The sequence below is a fragment of the Natator depressus genome, chromosome 7, assembly GCF_965152275.1.
Source record: "Natator depressus isolate rNatDep1 chromosome 7, rNatDep2.hap1, whole genome shotgun sequence".
Taxonomy (NCBI): domain Eukaryota; kingdom Metazoa; phylum Chordata; order Testudines; family Cheloniidae; genus Natator; species Natator depressus.
The window spans coordinates 97,988,015-98,007,812 of NC_134240.1; the positions used below are offsets into that span (position 1 = coordinate 97,988,015).

The 19,798-nt window shown below is 37.7% G+C and overlaps 1 protein-coding gene across 1 annotated transcript in view; it reads left to right on the plus strand.

Moving 5' to 3' along the window:
* Positions 1-19,798, plus strand: part of TCERG1L (transcription elongation regulator 1 like) — a 228,077-nt gene that overhangs the window by 172,181 nt on the left and 36,098 nt on the right. Inside the window, 3 exon segments of the mRNA XM_074959139.1 lie at positions 112-266; positions 6,115-6,184; positions 15,798-15,933. Coding sequence (XP_074815240.1) covers positions 112-266; positions 6,115-6,184; positions 15,798-15,933 — 361 coding nt within the window.

The following is a 19,798-nucleotide window of genomic DNA, read 5'->3' on the forward strand; positions in this document are numbered from 1 at the left end:
TTTCACCCAGGCTGTATAAGACTATGGAGAATATTGATTTAGCGATGAGTTTAATATCTTGTTTCTATGTGTATGTGAGATTATCTAAGCATAGTTTATTAATTAAAATAGGTGTGTAGTCTGGACTGGAGATGACCGAGTCTTCTTCTTCAACCCTACAATGCAGCTGTCAGTATGGGAGAAACCAGTGGATCTAAAGAATCGTGGTGATATTAATAGAATCATTGAAGATCCACCTCATAAACGCAAGCTGGAAACTTCAGCAAGTAACTAAAGCTGTGATTATTTGCATATATTTAAAATCAAATGCTAAATGAAACTTGATCGTTAAATATATTAAGTGAAAATGATCAGAATGATGATTTTCCTGTTGGATTTGTGTAAAGTATTTTGTTAACAGTAATGCTGCTTAGAAAATCTTTATTTACACTGAAATTCTAACATTTGTATTGGAGTTCTCTCATTGTTAGCAAGGAAGTAAAAAATAGGTGGCTTATTATTGTGAAAGAATCTTTGATTTAAAAAATAACACCTTGGAAGACTTTGTTTTTACCTTTAATGCACGCATATTTCCACAACGTACATTGGGAATGCGTTAGCATAGCATGATTTCTGCAAATGTCTTATTGACCATGCTACCAAAAGCAGTTGTACAGTAATAAATGATTATTTAACCCAGCTGTAAGAAAATAATCCCCAAAGTAAATCTCTGAGGACTGCTGAAAGGTTTGGCAGACATGTGGGTACCACAATCCAAACATGGCTTCGCCAGTCAACCCTCAAGCACTGTAGATTTTGGAATGACATTCTTGGTGTTGACTGAAGAGAGAACTTGCTTTGCAGTAGTGCATGTTAAGTGCTTCAAATGTGTTTTTTTAAAAGATCACTTCTTGGAGAACCAAGATTTGCCATCTGGTCTGCCATGAAGAAGATCAATTTGATGAACTAATTTCCCCAGCCCATCTCTATCCCATACCACCCACTTCTTTCAGCTTTCTTGCTCACAGCTCACTCACTGTATTTCTAATCTACCACCCCCTATTTAATTGCTCACTCAGCCCTCAGTGGTGCAGCGATTACTTACATTAGTGGCCACTTATAGGAGTAGTCCCCACTGAGACAACTCATGTCAGTATTTGCTCAGTAACATGAGCTAGGCCCTCAGTCTCCCCCTTTACCAGTTATTTAGCCTTATAAAAGTAAAAACTTCTCCCTAAAAACATGCTTTGCCAGCTGATGGCTGTCTGCCCTGGGCTATTACTGGTTTCCACTCCATTTAGTGTTGCTTCTTGATCTGTGTGATAATTCTTGGCTGCAGCTGAGGGAGTTGGGCTCAACACAGACCTCAGCTGTTTCCCTCTTCTTCCCTCTCCCCAATGTGGTACTTTGACAGGTGGGTTTTTTTTTGGTTGAAGTGGCAAACCACTGGAAAGATTAAACCATGCTGTCTGGACATTAGCACTGGGTGAACAACAACTTTTCTGCCCTTGTTAGGAACAAGTCTACATGCAGACCAATTATTTGAAGCACTGTTCATATTTAATTAGCTGTTTGGATTGGGGGATCATCACCACCAGAACATATGGATTGAATAATGTATTTCACAGTATAGTTACACTTGCAAAGCTCCTTTAATCCATGTCTGTACTTTAGTGGTGAGGTCCATGAAGAAGAAGAAGAAAAGTAAACTTAAACATTATTTTTGAAAATATAATACTTTGTAACTAAGTGAAAACAATCCCCACATTTCCCATGAAGGTATGTCAAGTGAGATTTATTTTTCATCTATGATGAAAGTAAAAAACACAGTAAATTTTAAAGGACATAGTGTATATTGTTGATCCACAAACAAGTCTCAATGGACTACTCCTAAATAGGAGTTGTGAGGATGAACTGAGGATATGAAAGGGTGTTCCTGCAAGTTGATATGAGTAAGTGATAATCAGGCCTTTGTTGTAAATGTTTGATAGAAAAAATTCCATGGACTGTTACTATAGAGGAAGTGTTAGTCTTTAAGATGCCACCGGACTCCTTGTTGTTACTATAGGGAATATATTTATATATCACTTAACATCATTTAAGAGATGAGTTTCTTGCCTTTATAGATATAAATTCAATTTTAAAAGAGACTTGGAACAAAATCAAAGCTTTCTTCATTTGAAGCAGACAACTTTCTGATAAACACAGTGACAAAAAGGAAAGGAGTACTTGTGGCACCTTAGAGACTAACCAATTTATTTGAGCATGAGCTTTCGTGAGCTACAGCAAAGGCTCCAAGACCAAATCTTCTGAAGTTCCGGTTCAAAAGCACAATGCAACATAAGTTTTGTTTAGCAATAGCAATAAAAGTGTAGGGCATTCTGGAGAATTAATTAATGACTGGGTAGGTGGGGATGATAACCCAAGACAAAACTGAGGGCCATTATCCATAGCCTATCATTAATCCTCAGAATGTCTTTGTGCCAAGGCCATTGTTGGTACATGTTATTTAAGAAATTCCTTTTCTGTTGTGTGTCCTATTCTTTACATGCTATTGTGTGTGTGACATTATGCCTTGACTATTGTGTCAGGTTATTCTGGTGAAATATAGCTGGATTTTCATTGTTGCTAATAGTTTGCAGCTTCCATTGATCTAAATGGGATTTGTATGATTATTTCAGAAAATCAGGTTATAATTAGTATATATTAGCAGATGAGGTAAAATAAATTGTCAGCATACCCATTAGCTGAAAATCTTGAGTAAATAAATAAACCAAATAAGCTATATGTTTGTGAGATATGTGAGAAATGTACTTAGTTTAGTTGCTGTTGTTGGGTTTAATTAATTTTTTTTTAAATCAAAGGCACACAAAAATATGCAAAAATATAACACAAAGGCAAACATAATTATTATCAGAGTATCATAGGTTATCAGCATATCACTGTCCTAAAAGATCAAGTGCATTTGTAATTCAGGGATGACTGAAAGATTAGGCATTTATTAATTATTCCACCTTTGTTAAAAATTAGTTCTTACTAATTTATGAAGGTGTCAGGATTCTTTACTAATGGGTTCATACTGGGCCATTTCTCTCAATCCAAAACTGGGCAAAATTTCCATTGTCTTTGAAATCTATGGGAGGAGTTGAAGTAAGAACATGATAAGGAATGTATGATTTAATACAATATACTCAGTTGCTTAGAGACTGAAGACCTCATTCTCCACTCCTCATTACCAGCTTCACACTAGTGTAACTCCGTTGTCTTGAATGGAGTTACACTAGCATCACACCGCTGAAACATAATGGAGAATCTGGAATTATATCAATTTAGGTAGTGTCAGGATCCTGGGCAAAGGATATTTAGGAAGGATATTTTTTCTTCTTCCTAAAATGCATGCAGTAACTATACATTATAAGAACATAAAAATTACTATTCTGCGTGAGACAAATGGTCCATCCAATCCAGTATCCTGTCTTCTCTCTTATACGCCCCCTCAATTGTCTCTTTTTCAAGCTGAACAGTCGTCTTTTTAATCTCTCCTCATATGGAAGCTGTTTCATACCTTAATCATTTTTGTTGCCCTTCTCTGTACTTTTTCCATGTCTAATATACATTTTTTGAGATAGGGCAACAAGAACTGCACACAGTATTAAAGGTGGATTTATATAGTAGCATTATGATATTTACTGCCTTATTATCAATCCCTTTCCTAATGGTTCCTAACATTCTATTAGCTTTTTTGACTGCTGCTATGTTTCTTAGATTTACAGTTTATATATCTGTTTCATAGCAGTGATTAACAGAGAGATGGTTTTCTTTGGAGAACTAGATGGGGGTCTTATAACTGTTTTTCAGTCGATTTTATATATCCAACTTTCAGTTGCTTCAGACCTTCGCATATTCATTGGACTGTCATTGATCAATACTTTTCCTGGCCCTATTCAGATGTAAAATGGAAGAATCTTACTACTTCAGACAGGACTCATATTCTTTCTACTTGCTTTCCCTACATAAGTTATTCAAGAAACATGGTCTCACATTGAGATTAATAACATTTGCAGTATATATCTTCTAGTCAACTCTGAGAGGGCTATCTATGGTGTGATAAACTGTTTTGTAGATATTCAGTCTAAGATGTTTGCTAACTTGTTAAAGCTTAACTCAGATAAGAGACAATTGATTTTTATTTGGCATTGATGCCTGGTGAGCATGGCTTTTTTTTTTTTTTTTTTACTAGAGATGCCATTTTGTAGAAATGGGATTGTGTTTGCCCAATCAGCCCTGAATCTCGGGTCATTTTTAACTTGAATTCTCTTTGAAAGCAACATCAAGTACACTGTTAAAAGATTACATATTACTCTCTTAGGAATTTATTAAAGTTAAGATCACTGCTGTCTCAGCAGGATGAATAGCTCCTGATTAATAGCTTTAAAATAGCAAGACTATATTATTTTACTCTATCTTCTGAGTACCCAAATTGTTTTCTATGTAGGCTTCTCTATAGAAGAATTTAGCAGCTATGGATAGCTATCTTCATGCATTGTACTGATACTGAAAACACTACTTATGTTTATTACCATATATCAAAGTATATTCATAATACTTGTGCTGATGTATTGTATTGTATAGGCCATAGCCTTTTTATTTTAAAGTGCCATTCATTTTTGCTTCCCCTGAATTTACTCTGTAGTCAGCAGAGTTTAAATAATTTTAACCTGGTATATATTTCCTTCTGTTATGGTGTCTGCTCCTGTCCCTAACCTCCAAATTCTGTGATCAGAGTTTTTGAGGCTTTTTATATTATTGTAGTTCTCCTTTATGCTGTAGTTTGGTTTATGTTCTGTTCATTGAATCACAATTAATATTCCTTAAAACAGGGAGACAAAAACAATCAAGGACTAGACTTGCTCCTTTTGAAGTAAAATGCCAAATTCCAATTGGCCTCAATATAAGGAGGATTTGACCCATAATGTAAATTTAGTATTTAGCACAAATACAAAGGACTTATTGGTTTAAAGTAATTTAGTAATGTATATTGTTAAATATAGTTTAATTAACATATTAATATTAGTATGATTTCTTAGGGTAGACTTCAGAGGTAAAATCCTGACCCCACTGAAGTCAGAGTTTTGCCACTGACTTCAATGGGGCTAGGATTATATTCTAAGGATCCATGTAAGGCAGTGGATCTGGAAATCTGGATTCAGATCTATTTTTAAAGTCACAAATGAAATTGTGTTTTTTTTTCATCTCATCATAGTGTTCTGTGTTCATATCATGCAGAATCTCAGGATTGGCTGCAGAGAGGCTTAGGGTTGGTCTTTCTGTTGTTTAACTATACTAGGAGCTCAGCGCATATAGAATGATATTTATCCAGTAAACTACTTAAAACTCCAAAAATCAACCTAGGCATTGTGTGAAAGTAAATTCTGGTAGCCAGTGTATTTGAATTCAGAGCACTGTTACGTTGGAGATTGTAATTTGTATGTGGAAAAAACAATGAAGTACTTGAAATTGTAAAAATAGATGTCCTCGCAATAACCCTCACATTCATTATCAGTTACAACCTGATCTCAAAGCCCTCTTTGGGAGAGTATCCAGGCCAAAGTAGGTTTTGGTACATTGTGAGTTTGAGAGTCCACAATATCTGTTTAACTTTGCTTCCATACCCACACAGCGTGTCAGATTTAACAAGAAAGCAGCATTATGTTCAGTAACATGGGAATGAAAAATAGGAAGAAGGAAGCAGTTGTGATGGAAGTGAGAATTCTCAAATCATTCATCCTGTCAGGATTGATATAACAATGTTATATAAACATCTTTGTGATAATATTTTTCAGTTTATCACTCAAATGTGAGATTTTAAAAAATCACAAATTTACGACGGGACACTCTTCAGGGCAAAAATAAGAAAAGCGTCATTTTTTTGGTATTTATCACTCTGTTTTGATGAGCTCACCTATGAGGATTTTATAAAGTATCTTCTAAAGCTAAAAAAATCTCAGCAGATATTAGCCAATATTATGAGTAAGTATCGGAACAAAAGGACAAGTGACGGGGGACTTTTAGGACTTTGATTCTCGTGTAGATAGTAACTGTCTAATAATTCCAATTTTATGCATTTCTTTTTAGCAGATAAAAGTGATAGTTCTTGTCCAGAGGAAGTAAGTGATGACCATACCACCAAAACCAAGAGAAATAAGTAAGTTTTATTGTTTCTTAATTCATATGTTCTATAGGGAAGCCAAAGTCTACTATGGATATGGCACTAAGAAGAAACTAATTTATTTTTCATTGCATAGCCATCTACATGCATCAATGGTGACAGCAATTCTCAAGATGTCTATTCCTTTGGTTGTACCCCTTGTGCTTCAAAAGAACCATGTTCCATACACACTATCTATTCGTTTTGTAACTGGAAATTGTTTACATCAGATGAATGATTAAATTAAGCTTTCAAGAAAGATGATTACTGTTAAAAACATTAGATGAAATCCTGACTCCGCTGAAATCAATAGGAGTTTTGCCATTGAATTCCATGGGACTAGGATTTTTCTCAATGAATCAAATTTTCGGCTGGTTTAACTGGGCAAAACTCCATCAAAGTTGTGCTCATTTAACCATCAGGGAATTTGGGTCCCGAAATTGTACTATATTTCAAGATGTTTCTGCTAAGTGTTGTTGGATTTGTCTCTCATTACGAGTCTTCATCCAATAGTCTTTTGCACATGTCACACCAGAACAGGACAAAAATAGTTCCTTGAAAAAAAAAATTAAAAGGGAAATAAATGCATTCTGGAGGATGGTTAGTGAGAAACTCTTTCCTACCCCAAACAATTGTCAGTTATTTCTAACTATGCTTGCTGAATATAAGATGACATAAGGATTGTCTGCAGAATAGGGTCTTTATAGATGTCAACTGATATGCTTTGGGCAAATTTTGAACAGTGGAGACAAAGTGTTTCTACATTTCCAAGATGGACATTGTGGGGCTAATTATCTTCCAATTCACGCTGCTTTTTACCACTGTAGTTTTATTGACTTCACTGGAGTTCCTCTTGATTATACCTGCCCTTATAGAGGTCAATGTCAGTTTTGCTTCTTCAATAGGTCATAGTTTCATCCTATCAGTGTAAGTGGATATTTTCAACATTCTAGTAAGATGGGTTTTTTAAAAGACAGGGTGAGAAAGTGTTAAAACCTCTGACTGTTAATATGTTCCAAGAACTCCTCACACAGACAGTTCTCCTTTAGTAATCTCAAGAAAACCATGCTTATTCCATTTTTGTGTGTTGATAATATAAAACTTGCTACCCAGAATGTCAGGAGGTCAAATAGTGACTCCTCCACTGCCTACTTGTGAATAGAGATTATTTGTCCCATGTTGGTTGGATTTCCATTACTTATTAATCTTTTAAAAGGTGACTCTTTTATGGTCTCTTATCTTCTTTACATTCAAAAGGGCACTGTCAAAATTGAGAGACCCCAAATCTGACTTACCTTGTCTATATTTTCTTTGCAAAGTCCATAAAGTACAGATTTTTGTTTTAAAACAAATACATAAATGCCATTCATTTGGCAGTCAAATGCAGCCCCACACCCGGAGGCCCAGGCCTCTGAATTGTCGCACAGCCCTCCGCACCCAATGCACTAGAGCAGCATGTCTGCACCACTTGCATAAATATAGCCCCTCTGGCTTACCTCCTTCACCACGGCTCTCATTGTACAGCCAGTACAGAGACCACTTCCACAGCAAACAGAGAGTGAGCAAAGAGCAGGGAGCTCCAGTATGATGAATAATTACTGTAGAGTGCTTTATATTGGCTATCCACACCACAAATGAATTTTACCCGTAGTGAATTGTACATAAAGGATGGCAAGTTATCCTTCTTTTTTTACTCTGAGGGTAATTTGATTCACAAGCAACAGAGGCTGCTATCAGGAGTAAATTTACATAGAAGTAGAAGTCAAAATAGCACCTAGTAAAACTGCATTACATACTGTCTATAAAATACACTGCCTAATGTTGAATTTTGAGTTTGATAGCAAGGTTTTCTCACTCTTGGCTGAAAGAATATATTGCACAAGTGTAACAAATAGTGCAATTTTTATCATATTTGAAATTTGTGACAAGATATACACATAACTTAAAAGACACTGAGAGCCCCACAATTGAACCTATTTCAAATTTTCTACTTTTTCAAAATAACTGTCCTGATGAGGAATGGTTGCCTTACTTTCACAGTTTGTAAATCAAAGACAGTATTCACATGATGCATATAAATAAACAGAATAATATTTGGCTAAAAAAATTAGTAGTCCTTCAAACTTCATTGCTGTGATCCCAATCCCTCAATGATTTGACCTTCCTAATGTGTTGATATCTCAGTAGTCATAGCTAACATTCACAAATTTCTACCTGGTTTAAGCAGTATTCTTTTGAATTTTACTTTCTTTCTAGTAACACATAAGGAATTCCTGACATGGTCAAATTATCCTACAAGAAAATCAGCACTTACATGGATTTTTAGAAAGCTAACATTTCAACAGGTGCTTTAAAGACATGTAGTCTAAATATATTTTTAAATATATCAACATTTGGACTGTAGCTCCAAATCTATGACATTAAAAACTAAAAGAAAAGGAGTACTTGTGGCACCTTAGAGACTAACAAATTTATTTGAGCATAAGCTTTCGTGAGCTACAGCTCACTTCATCGGATGCATGAAGTGAGCTGTAGCTCATGAAAGCTTATGCTCAGATAAATTTGTTAGTCTCTAAGGTGCCACAAGTACTCCTTTTCTTTTTGCAGATACAGACTAACACGGCTGCTACTCTGAAACCTGTCATTAAAAACTAACGCATTCAACGAATTTTTAAGAAATAAACTTCAGTTTTTCATAGAACGGAGTTTATCTTCCTTTCTTAGTTCTATTTCTCTCTTTTATATTAGGGGTTTTTAATTAATTAGATACATAGGAGAATGGTCCAGATGACTTTCCTGTGGTACTAGTCATTGTTCTGGTATTCTGTGTACCCCACTGATAATAGAAAGCCCATCAAATGTGCCTTCTGTATATTTCTAGTCTCTCCAGATAATTGCTCCAACAAGTAAATGTTTGTATCCTCAAGCCGATACCTTATATGTGTTGCTCCTGCAGCAGTAGGAACCACTGAAAAGCCAGCAGCACCTGAAACTGAAATACAGTTGCCTAAGTGCAGTGAGTTCCCTATGCTAGCATGTTTGTGTGTACAAGATGTACTGTAGCTGAAATTAGAATTTATTTTAAAATGAGGGCACATAGCCTATAGTAAGAGATGGGGCAGAAATACCTCACCTCAGAGACAGCATAAGGATGCATTCTCAAGGTGACAGAATGCCTCCTACAAATTTCTTTCTTTGAAGGCTGCAGCATATTCTCCATCCCTAACTCCATGAAGGCAGCCAGCTCCACTGGCTTGTGGGTAATGGCAACAGAGTCATGGCTCCACCTCCTCCCTGTTCCCTTTGGGCTGTGTGCGCCATCAGGGTAGTACAGTGGGAGCTGTCCCTGTTCCCTTAAGCACAAGGGGAGGAATTTGTGACTGGCACTCTTTTGGGCTGCTCATAGTATCGATTGATGGTTCCCTCCCTCTGATTGTGGACCCACATAAGGGCCAGGTAGAATCTGTATCTATAAAGGTATAGTACAGTTATCCCCACTTTAAAAGTTTGTTGAATAGTTTGAAATAGTTAACACTCCAAATTAGCTCTCCTGCCATAATACTGGGGTTGTGAAAGTCTTCTAAAGATTAGGGGTTGGAGGTCATGACATATATATGCCATTGGAAAGTCCTATATTTGTAGGTTTCAGAGTAGCAGTCATGTAGTCTGTATTCGCAAAAAGAAAAGGAGTACTTGTGGCACCTTAGAGACTAATTACATTTGTTAGTCTCTAAGGTGCCACAAGTACTCCTTTTCTTTTTTCCTATATTTGTAGTAATGCCTCAGTATAAACTGTTATTAGAAGCATGAGGATATTACTGTTCATTATTTCAGATTCTCATTTGTGCTGTTGGAGCAGGTGGGCCACAGAACAATCAATAGCAGCGTCTAGTCCTGGGTCTAGTCTACATTGGCCCCTGCCTTGGCATATTTTACAGTAGTCTCTCGGCTTCTCTAAATATACCAGCTAGCTATAAACCTGTTATGCCACCCAAGAATAGCATGAGCACAAGAGTCTTTAACGGGGGTGATGTGGGAGCCAGCTCTACCTTTTCTAGCCAATTGAGACTATCCACCTTTTCAGCTGCCTGAGTAGCACAGAGAGTCCAGAATGAAGAGGACAATTTGGCTCTGTAGTCTTGGTTCTGCCTTTCATATCTGTGTAAGACTTTGGCAACTCATTTGGCGCTCCCAAGTTCAATTAACTGTTCTGCCAGACTTACAGGTTATTCTGGGGTAGACGTCTCTCCGTTTCTCCTGTTGAGACTGTTCCACTTTGTATAAAATACTTATTAATTGGAGCAGGAACTTGAACCTCATTCTCCAACAGCTCAGGTGAGTGCTCTAAACATTGGGCTATTAGGGGGAGCTCCACTACCACAACAATTTTTTTTTGAGAGGGGACAGACCTCACTTAGGTGCTTACCTCCAGAAAAAGGTTCATGGCTGGTTGTGGAGATAGGTGGAGATAGGTGCTTCCCTCTAACTCCCTTGGAGGAGTGGAGTTTATACCATACTTCTGTCCTCCACATTTCCTATGTAGCCTGATCTATAGATTATGTATGAGAGTCCCAAGTTATCACTTTGAGGGTACGTAGGTTCTTGTCCCAAGATCAGGCCCAGTCTTATTAGAATTATTATATAGTTGGGAACCCCAATGTGCACAGGTGCAATACTCATACTATAGCATCTCTTCTGTATTTACAAATAAATAATTTATTAATACATTTAGCAAAGTCACACACACTCTAACTCAGTAAGGTAGATGGATATAATACAGAAAGTACATCTGAACATCCATACTTACACCATCCCTTGCAGAACAACCGGAAATGTTAGCCATTATCTTCCTCATCACCATCCCTTTCCTCATCTTCACCAGTGGCCATCAATCTGGTCCCTCCCAAGCGCTACATTTCTCTCTCCTACTGCCTACAGGCGGGGATGCCACTTTTATAATATGTCACACTGCCATTACCATGTCTCATACATATTCAGGGGGGTTTCTTCCCTCTTCCTTATTTCTGTTTCCTCCCCTTACCGATGTTAAGGTGTTCTTTTTCTATAGGTTAGTATATTTATGATTTCACCCCATTATCATATATATCAATTCATTCCCGTGGCACTCTTACAGTTGGATGATCCATCCAAAACCTTCCAGAAGCTGGTGTTAGTTCATGGTTCTGTGGTTGGCTGATATCATTATGGACAAAATCCCCCTTACACTCTACTTCCAGTTCCCCAAAATGTAGGAGTTACCTAAGTTTATTTATGCCAAAATTCATAGGCCTGAAGCCTCATGCTAACTGCTGAAGCCAGTCTCTTACAGGATGCAGGCTTGTAGGTTCCGTGCAGTACTGCTGACTATAATAAAGCAGAATATAATAAAAAGCAGTGACTATAATAGAGGTAAGCTAGCCCACCAGGCTACACCTATTTGCTAGCTCAGGCAGCTCTCCACTTAGTGTGCTGGCTTCAGTGATTCCTATTCTTAGGCGCTTAATTTTCCCCATGCATTGGATAGGGAGCCCGGGCATCTACCTCCGGACTGTGGATTCCATTAGGTGGCACAGCAACTAAAGTTAGCTTTGCAACACTGAGCCTAACTTTGCCACAGAGTGACTTGCCCAACCTCACACAGGAAGTCTGGCAGAACAGTGAATTGAAATTGGGAACTCCCAAATACCTAGTGCCCCAACCAATAGACTATCTTTTGTGCATCAGACCCCTTGTAGCTACATGTCATTTGATAATTACGATGTCAAATTTGGTTGAGTGTGGTAAACATAATTGAGCTCAGCCATGGTTTGGAAAACCTGCCCTGTTCCTCACTGGATTTTCAGTTATTTTCCATCATTGAAAGTAAACTTACCTAAGTAAATTACGTTATTCCTTTGACACACAATAAATCATTTGATACAAAGAAAGTCTTATTCTAATGTTAATATCCACTTTCATCAAAGTTAAACCATAATTCATTATACTTAAAGCACAGCAAGTCGGGCTACTGTATATATATGTTAAAGTTTACTAATCGTATATTTATGTCTGTTGCCTTTCTTGATTTTCATATTGACAGGTCAGGTGCACATTAGCAGAAATGGTTTATACTTCACACTCTAATTCTCTTCCTTTCATTGTTTTTTTCAGTGGTAATATATTTTCAACAGCTGGTTTAAGGCCTGATCCACTGAAGTGAATGGAAAGACTCCCATTTTACTGCAATAGACTTTGGATCAAGCCTTATTTCATATTTCCAGTCCTGAATCTACACTTACAGTTCAGTAGTTTTGGATTCAACAAGCTATTGCCTCTAAGAAGCTCTGTACATATTACTGTAGTTTAATTTACATTTAAATACAGTTTAATTATAGTACCTAAAGTATGCAGGCCAAATACTTACTCAAGCAACACTCTAATTATACTGTATACAAAGGTGGCAAAATCTTTTTTTTTCTCCTAAAGAGTCAGATTACTTAGAAGCAGGAGTTTATCTGTAACATCTTCAAATTGCTTATTCTTAATTGCTTAAAAATATGGGGCAATTTTGAATACATCTACTAAATTGTTTTTGTGAGATCATGTGAAAAATTTTCAGTTCTCATGTGACAAAATGTGCAATGTAATGTGACCTATTCAGTCTCTGGATTACCACATGGCTCCCATTTACTTTAGTGGAAGCTGAAGGCAACATATGGCTTAATTATCTGCTTAGAAAATCCAGTGTAATTTTTACACTAGATTTTTAAAGGCTCTAGAAGTCCAGATTTTAACTTCAAGTGCATGGTTTAAGATCAGGGTTTTTTAAATACAGACAACCACATTTGCCTACCAAGTTTGCCTTAAGGCTTTGGTCTACTTTAAAAATTCATCAGCGCGATTCATGTCATAGGTTTTCATTGATCATCTTCAAAACTGAGTCCCATCTGCTATCTTGCTTTATTTGGTCAGAATGTAATCCAAAGAGCATATTAAGGTAAATCATCTGTGATAATTTGGAAAGTGTAGAAATCTAGAAAGATTCATCCCCTATCAGGAGTGACAGCTTTTACTGTGATTCTTGTCCCCCCATAGAAAGTTTGTCATATTCAATTGCAAATCGCAGTACAACTAAAGAAACAGAATTCTCTGTAAAAAAAATACTTCCTATCTATTTTGAGATTTGCAGGCTTCAAAAACTGTGATAGGAATAAAGTAAAAAGTAAAATAGACTATTTAACTGTGTCTTTTTAACTATGAATTTCCATATTTGATTGCATTCTGTCACTGTTTTTGTTGCCTTTATTGTAGTTTTTAGTTTCAGAATAAATGAAAAATCCATCTGATTTGAAGGATAGTTTTAAATTAAACAAAATAAAGGAGAAACAGTCTCTCCTGCTGTCTTAGCTGATTGAGTAGCATTGTGGGTTTCTATCAGTTTCAGCTTGAAAAAGTTCTTTGTGGATACTAGAAATTGGAATGGAAGTTTCATGGATCATATTACGAAATATTATGATTTAGGGAAAATGAAAATTGCTAATACAATATAAAAGTCACCATAATAATATGAAGAGTAACAATTTGATGCCTTTGAAACTGCTAATGCTATATAATACAATTTTAGTATGATTTAAGTACAATGCAATTATTGATAGAAGGGAGATAATATGCTAGGACTCATATTGCATTACTGCCTGATGTAATTTATTAGCTGAAAAGAATATTTTAAGTTTTTACATTTTCAAATTGTGCAAGTTAAAGCACTTTGGAGATTATTTCCTCCCTCTCCCACCCCATGATCAACAGTTCCAAATCTGGATGCAGAAAGTTAGTTATCTTCAATGAGAACTGCAGTGCCTCTGATAATCTTGTCACCTTTATTAAGGTGCCTAAAATAAAAGTGCCTTACTGTAGCATTGAGGTCTGAAAAATTTGGCCAATATTATCACATCTTTTGGCCCTCATTTTTTAAACATTAGTCAGTATATTGATAAATAATAGAGGTGGGAATAAGACAAAAAAAATTGAGTCTAGATTTATACTTCCACAATTCAATTATGGGTGTTCAACTCCAGAGCTTTAGTGTGGACCTATCTGCCACTGTAATCCAATTTATTAGTAGAGACCAAAAAGGATGTTCAGTGGTCTTCGTGACATGAGTTTATGGTTTCACTTTTGTCCATGTGGACAAATATCTGCTTCACAACAAACAAACAAAACTGCTATTGACAGAGCTATTGACAGGTTCAAGCTGAAGTTTAGTTTCTAATTAGCCTGTTGTTGGAGGTGTTCCTCACAAAGCCAGTGTTCAGGCAGAGCTTGTACTACCAGTGCTGTACTTACACAGTAGAAAAATAGTAAATGGTAGTGTCCAAGTGGTGTGCATTGTTTTGTTGTTTGTGTGTTGGTTTTGCTTTGTTTTGGAGTTTTTAATGGTAATTTTAGTGATCACTAGACTCAGTTAAAAATATATGGGGCAGATCCTCAGTAGGTGCAAATTGGTGTAGCTCCACAGGTTTCAGGGGACCAATACATATTTACAGAGCCGTCCCTTGGGTACGGCGAATTGGGGCGACTGCTCCAGGCCCTGCGTTTTGGAGGGCCGATGCAATTCATAGAATACCAGGGTTGGAAGGGACCTCAGGAGGTCATCTAGTCCAACCCCCTGCTCAAAGCAGGGCCAATCCCCAATTTTTGCCCCAGATCCCAAATGGCCCCCTCAAGGATTGAACTCACAACCCTGGATTTAGCAGGCCAATGCTCAAACCACTGAGCTATCCCTCCCCCCAGCACGGTCAGTCCCAGAAGTGACGGGTCGTTCCCAGAAGTGATGGATTTGTCACTTACCGACCTGTGCCCTGCTAGAGACAGCCCTGCATATTTACACCTGATGAAAATCTGTCCATGTATTTTTAATATCTTACTGATACACGTTTAAGTAAAAATGCTGATGACTTGATGTTATCTCCTGTAATCAGCATAGTCATGCTAAATGTCTGTCATCCTCCAGTGAATCTTGTAAAGTACAGTGGTAATTAGTTCCTTGGAAACAGCTATTTATTCTAACATGAAGTCATCCTGGAAAATTATTATAAATGTCTATAAAGATTTTTGCACTGATAGAGGCACTCTTCACTGATGTCTCACTGCAGGTTGTGTACATGTAATAATATGTCAAACTGTTCCCCCTAGGAGTGAATTTAAGGGACTCTTGGGATCATAAAAGATTAGCGTTGATTTTTAAGCTTAAAAGCAATAAGATTATTTTCTCCAGTCACTACTCTGAAATCTTCACTCGTTGTCAAACATAATGGAGAATAGTAGTTTTCCCATCACTTGAAGTGCAGTGTAATGTCTCATTGTTCAATCATGTGCTCTGACCACACAGAAATACTATACTTCCATATAAATATTTGTCCTAATCTTCAATGAAGGGCCCTCAAGAACCATTCCATTTTAGTAATTAAATACAGAAGATTAGATTTAGCTAATTAGCTTTCAATATTACATACTGTTTACAAAGAAATCGTGCATTTAAACCTCTTTCCTGAAGCGTTTCCTAGAGAAAGTAGAGGGTTAAAAAATTTACACTGTGTATTTACTGAACCATTCATATCTTATATTGTTAAAGAATGGAAGATCCCCAGAATGCTGATCAGGCGAAGGTTGAAGTGGAAGAGAAAATTGTGAAAACATCAGCACATCAGATTATTCTTCCTTTAGAAGAACGCATTGCCCATTTCCGAGATATGCTTCTGGAAAGAGGGGTAAGAAACAGGTTTTGTTTATTTGAGTCTTGTAAATTATGGAAATACTGTACCTAATCTCAGAGTAGCAGCCGTGTTAGTCTGTATTCGCAAAAAGAAAAGGAGTACTTGTGGCACCTTAGAGACTAACCAATATATTTGAGCATGAGCTTTCGTGAGCTACAGCTCACTTCATCAGATGTAGCTCACGAAAGCTTATGCTCAGATAAATTGGTTAATCTCTAAGGTGCCACAAGTACTCCTTTTCTTTGTACCTAATCTGAAATCTATAGCAAGCACCTTGGAATTCTAGCCCCCAAATTAAATGGAATATTTTTTTTGCTTGCTCTTGGACATGCAATGTCACTTTCCTGTAAACATCTGGCACTGTGAAATGTTTTCATGTTACTGTTATATGAAGGAATCACCATAGAAAAGAGAATTTGGAAAGAATTGTTGAAAATTGCCTGTTCTGTAACCTAAAATGAACCAGAGTAAATGGTCTTAACCCAGCATTTTGGCTATGAAATAGTGTTGTCATGAAATTATGTTTTGCTTTGGCATGATGGCCTATAAAAGCTTCCGGCAAAGATACATAGTTTGTCACTGCAATATTTTAAAAAGTAGAAGTTTTTATTTAAATACATTTTTATTTTTCCTTACTTTACTTGATCAGTGATGTTCAGAAAATGTTAATTATTTATTTCTTCGTTTAGATTTATGTTAGCACTAATGTGTAGGCACCACTGAGAATTTTTTTTTTAAATACACCGAAATTAAAAGATCTGTCAATTCCCCCTGATGGAATCAAATAGTCAGCAACAACATCAATATAACTGAAATAAATCGACCTTACATACAGTCCCTAGAATCCCATACCCAGCCCTACCCAACACCCATTTCATCCTGAGACAAAGGGAAAGGGAGACCTTGGAGGTTGCCCTGAAAGCTAACACTTCACCTTTTTACAAACCTGGGGGAGAAGTGAGCTCCAAAGGTCCGGGGTTCTAATAGCGAACACCCTGCCAGCCACACACTCTCTCTTATACTGAAGGGAGGGGGCTTCAGCCCAGGGGCCTCCACTAATTGCAGCTGCAGTACATTCCTTGCTATGTAGTGTTTTGTTAGATATCAGGCAAAGATGAATGACACAAGCATTAATAGCTCCATGTTTCCCTCCATGACTATTTGTGATCATGAGACTGGAGCCACAGTAGGGCACTATGCCATCTGCTCTTCTCTCTGGTCATAGGAACTCGGCCTGGTTCCAGCTTAATATAGTTGAAGTTTAAAAGGCAGGTGGGACTGGCTGGGCTCAAACCATGTTTTGCTCAAAGCATCAGGGGAAAGCAACACAGGTTAATACAGCCTGATAACTCACTTTTATGAAGAGAGAAGACCCTGAAAGCACATTTCCCACAAGAGCTGGATTACCAGGGACCAGTGAAGCTGGGCAGCAGCAAGGATGCAAGGAGCATCTGCACAAGTGCCTCTTGCCTCCTGCAGATCCCCTGGAATCCACCCAGTTCCTGAAAGTTGTGCAGGTTTCGGGTGTAGAGATGTTGACTCTTTTTTGCAGAGGAGCAAACTGCACTCAATTGTTGACCATATGATAGGGCCATTGGTTGCTGTCTGTAAATTAGACCAGCCTACTTGGATTTATGCCAGTAGCCTCTGTGGCCTCAGACTTACCACAGAGTCAAGGGAATGCAAAAGTGACATAAAACCGTCTTTCCCCATTTTCCAATCTTGCGCTGAGCACACCTCAGCTAGACCAGTGAATCTGGACCCCAGATTATTATTAGTTATTGGAGTGCTTGGAGTTGTCCAGGCCATTTTAATATTGTATAATCAACATTATGACTAGGTAGATAAAGTGTACATTTAAATTACAGCTAGAATAAATCAGACATATCAGTCCCATAATCCGCACCACAATCTGAATTACAGATCTGTCTAATATTGTGGCCATAAAATTGCATCCACAAAATTAGGCCCCCAATGTCTCCTCTGCTCTCAATACACTGATGGATTCAAGTATAAAATCCTATTGGAATTAACAGACATTGTACTGATCCTGATCCTGCAAACAATTATGCACATACATAACTATGTACATGCATAGTCCCACTGTATTCAGTGGGCTACTCAGATATATAAGTGTTATAGAATCAGGGCCTTTAATGTTCCCTGCATCAAAAGGATGATAGAGACCCCAAATATATTTCCTATAGGAAACTATGTGATTTTAAGCAAAAGCATTTCAAAGTGGTGGCACATATCTTTACCCTCCCCCATCCCCACCCCAACACACACTCTGTAGGGTGCGGGAAAGTTTTTAATCAATAATCCACAAACTGTGGGGGTGACAGAATTTAAGATGTGTGTCTGCAGTCTAGCAGTAAATTATCTACAAACCAAACTTGTTTTATTAAGATTTCATTATTAATGTGCAGAATACTTCAAAATATTACTAATCATGTTTTATAGCACCATAAATGTGCAATAATTCAGGGATTCCTCTGGCATGGTCAAAGTTTAAAAGGATCAGGGTTGTTATAGGAAAGGCATTTTGAAATTGTTGCACACTGCTGAAATTCAGATTAACTTGTTAGAACAATCAGGAATTTGCCATTTCCGTTATCACTTAAATATATATTGATTCTACATTCCTTAATGACTGAGGCCCAAGGCACTTACTAAACATGAACTGTCCAGGGCAAGTTGATGGTTAATCCCAGTTGGTAATAACTTCCTCAAGAAGTGCAGTGGAGTGAGGTCATTACTGCTATTTCACACTGATTATTTAAATATCGTTTGCCATTTTCCGGCAGTGCCATTGTTTTTTCAAAGATGATTTCTTTGAATAGCACTAGTGCTGCTGCAGGCATTTTTAAGAATACAAAGCACACCAGACTTCTGTTTAGCACAGAATATTCTGTTTGTATGCCACATTTTGAGTGTGTGTGTGTGTGTACATATATAAAATATGTATATGTGTGTGTGAATAATAGAATGTTAAACATAAATATAGTTTTCAGTGATATGATTTTATTTATTAAAGTGTAAAACAATAGCACTACATGTAAGTGTATGGCAAGTTCTCCTATTTCAAAGCCAGGTCTCAATTATATATCTCCTATTTAGGATTGTGTCAGCTCCAGGGCCCAGTCCTGACTATTCTGTACAAAGGCAAAATTTAGAGTGACGTCAAAGGCAGTTACGCCTTATTAGGGACTGCAGAACTATGCCCCTACTCACATTAACCATTAGTAAAATAAATTTCATTTTCTGCTAGGTTGTGGATGGCGGTTCTGTGTAACCCAGTCCCTCCATTTCTGTAGTTGCCCCCTTCGATGAGTGAAGGCATGTCAAATAAGGCACTCATATAGACACAAACTAATGCAGTTATAGGTTTACTGGAGATGAAGGGTCAGATTTTGACACACACTCTAGGAACCCCTGGCAGACATAGAAATAACTACTCTGGCTCTCTGTCACCCACCACCAGTCCTCCGGTTGTCATGGCTGTGCTAGAGCATGACTGGAGTGCTCTCAATTCAAGAGACACCTGCAACTGCAGTGGCCACTAGGGGGCTGATACAGTGCAACACAATTAGAGCAGGGGTGGCCAACCTGCACCTTAGAAGGAGCCAGAATTTACCCATGTACATTGCCAAAGAGCCACAGTAATACGTCAGCAGCCCCACATCAGCTCCCCCCGCCCATGGCTCCCAGCGCCTCCCGCTCACCGGCCGCTCCACCGATCAGCACCTCCCTCTCGGCAGCTCCTGTTTTGTGACATACAGGAGGCTCTGGGGGGGAGGGGGAAGAGCGAGGGCATGGCAGGCTCAGGGGAGGAGGCGGGAAGGGGTGAAGTGGGGGC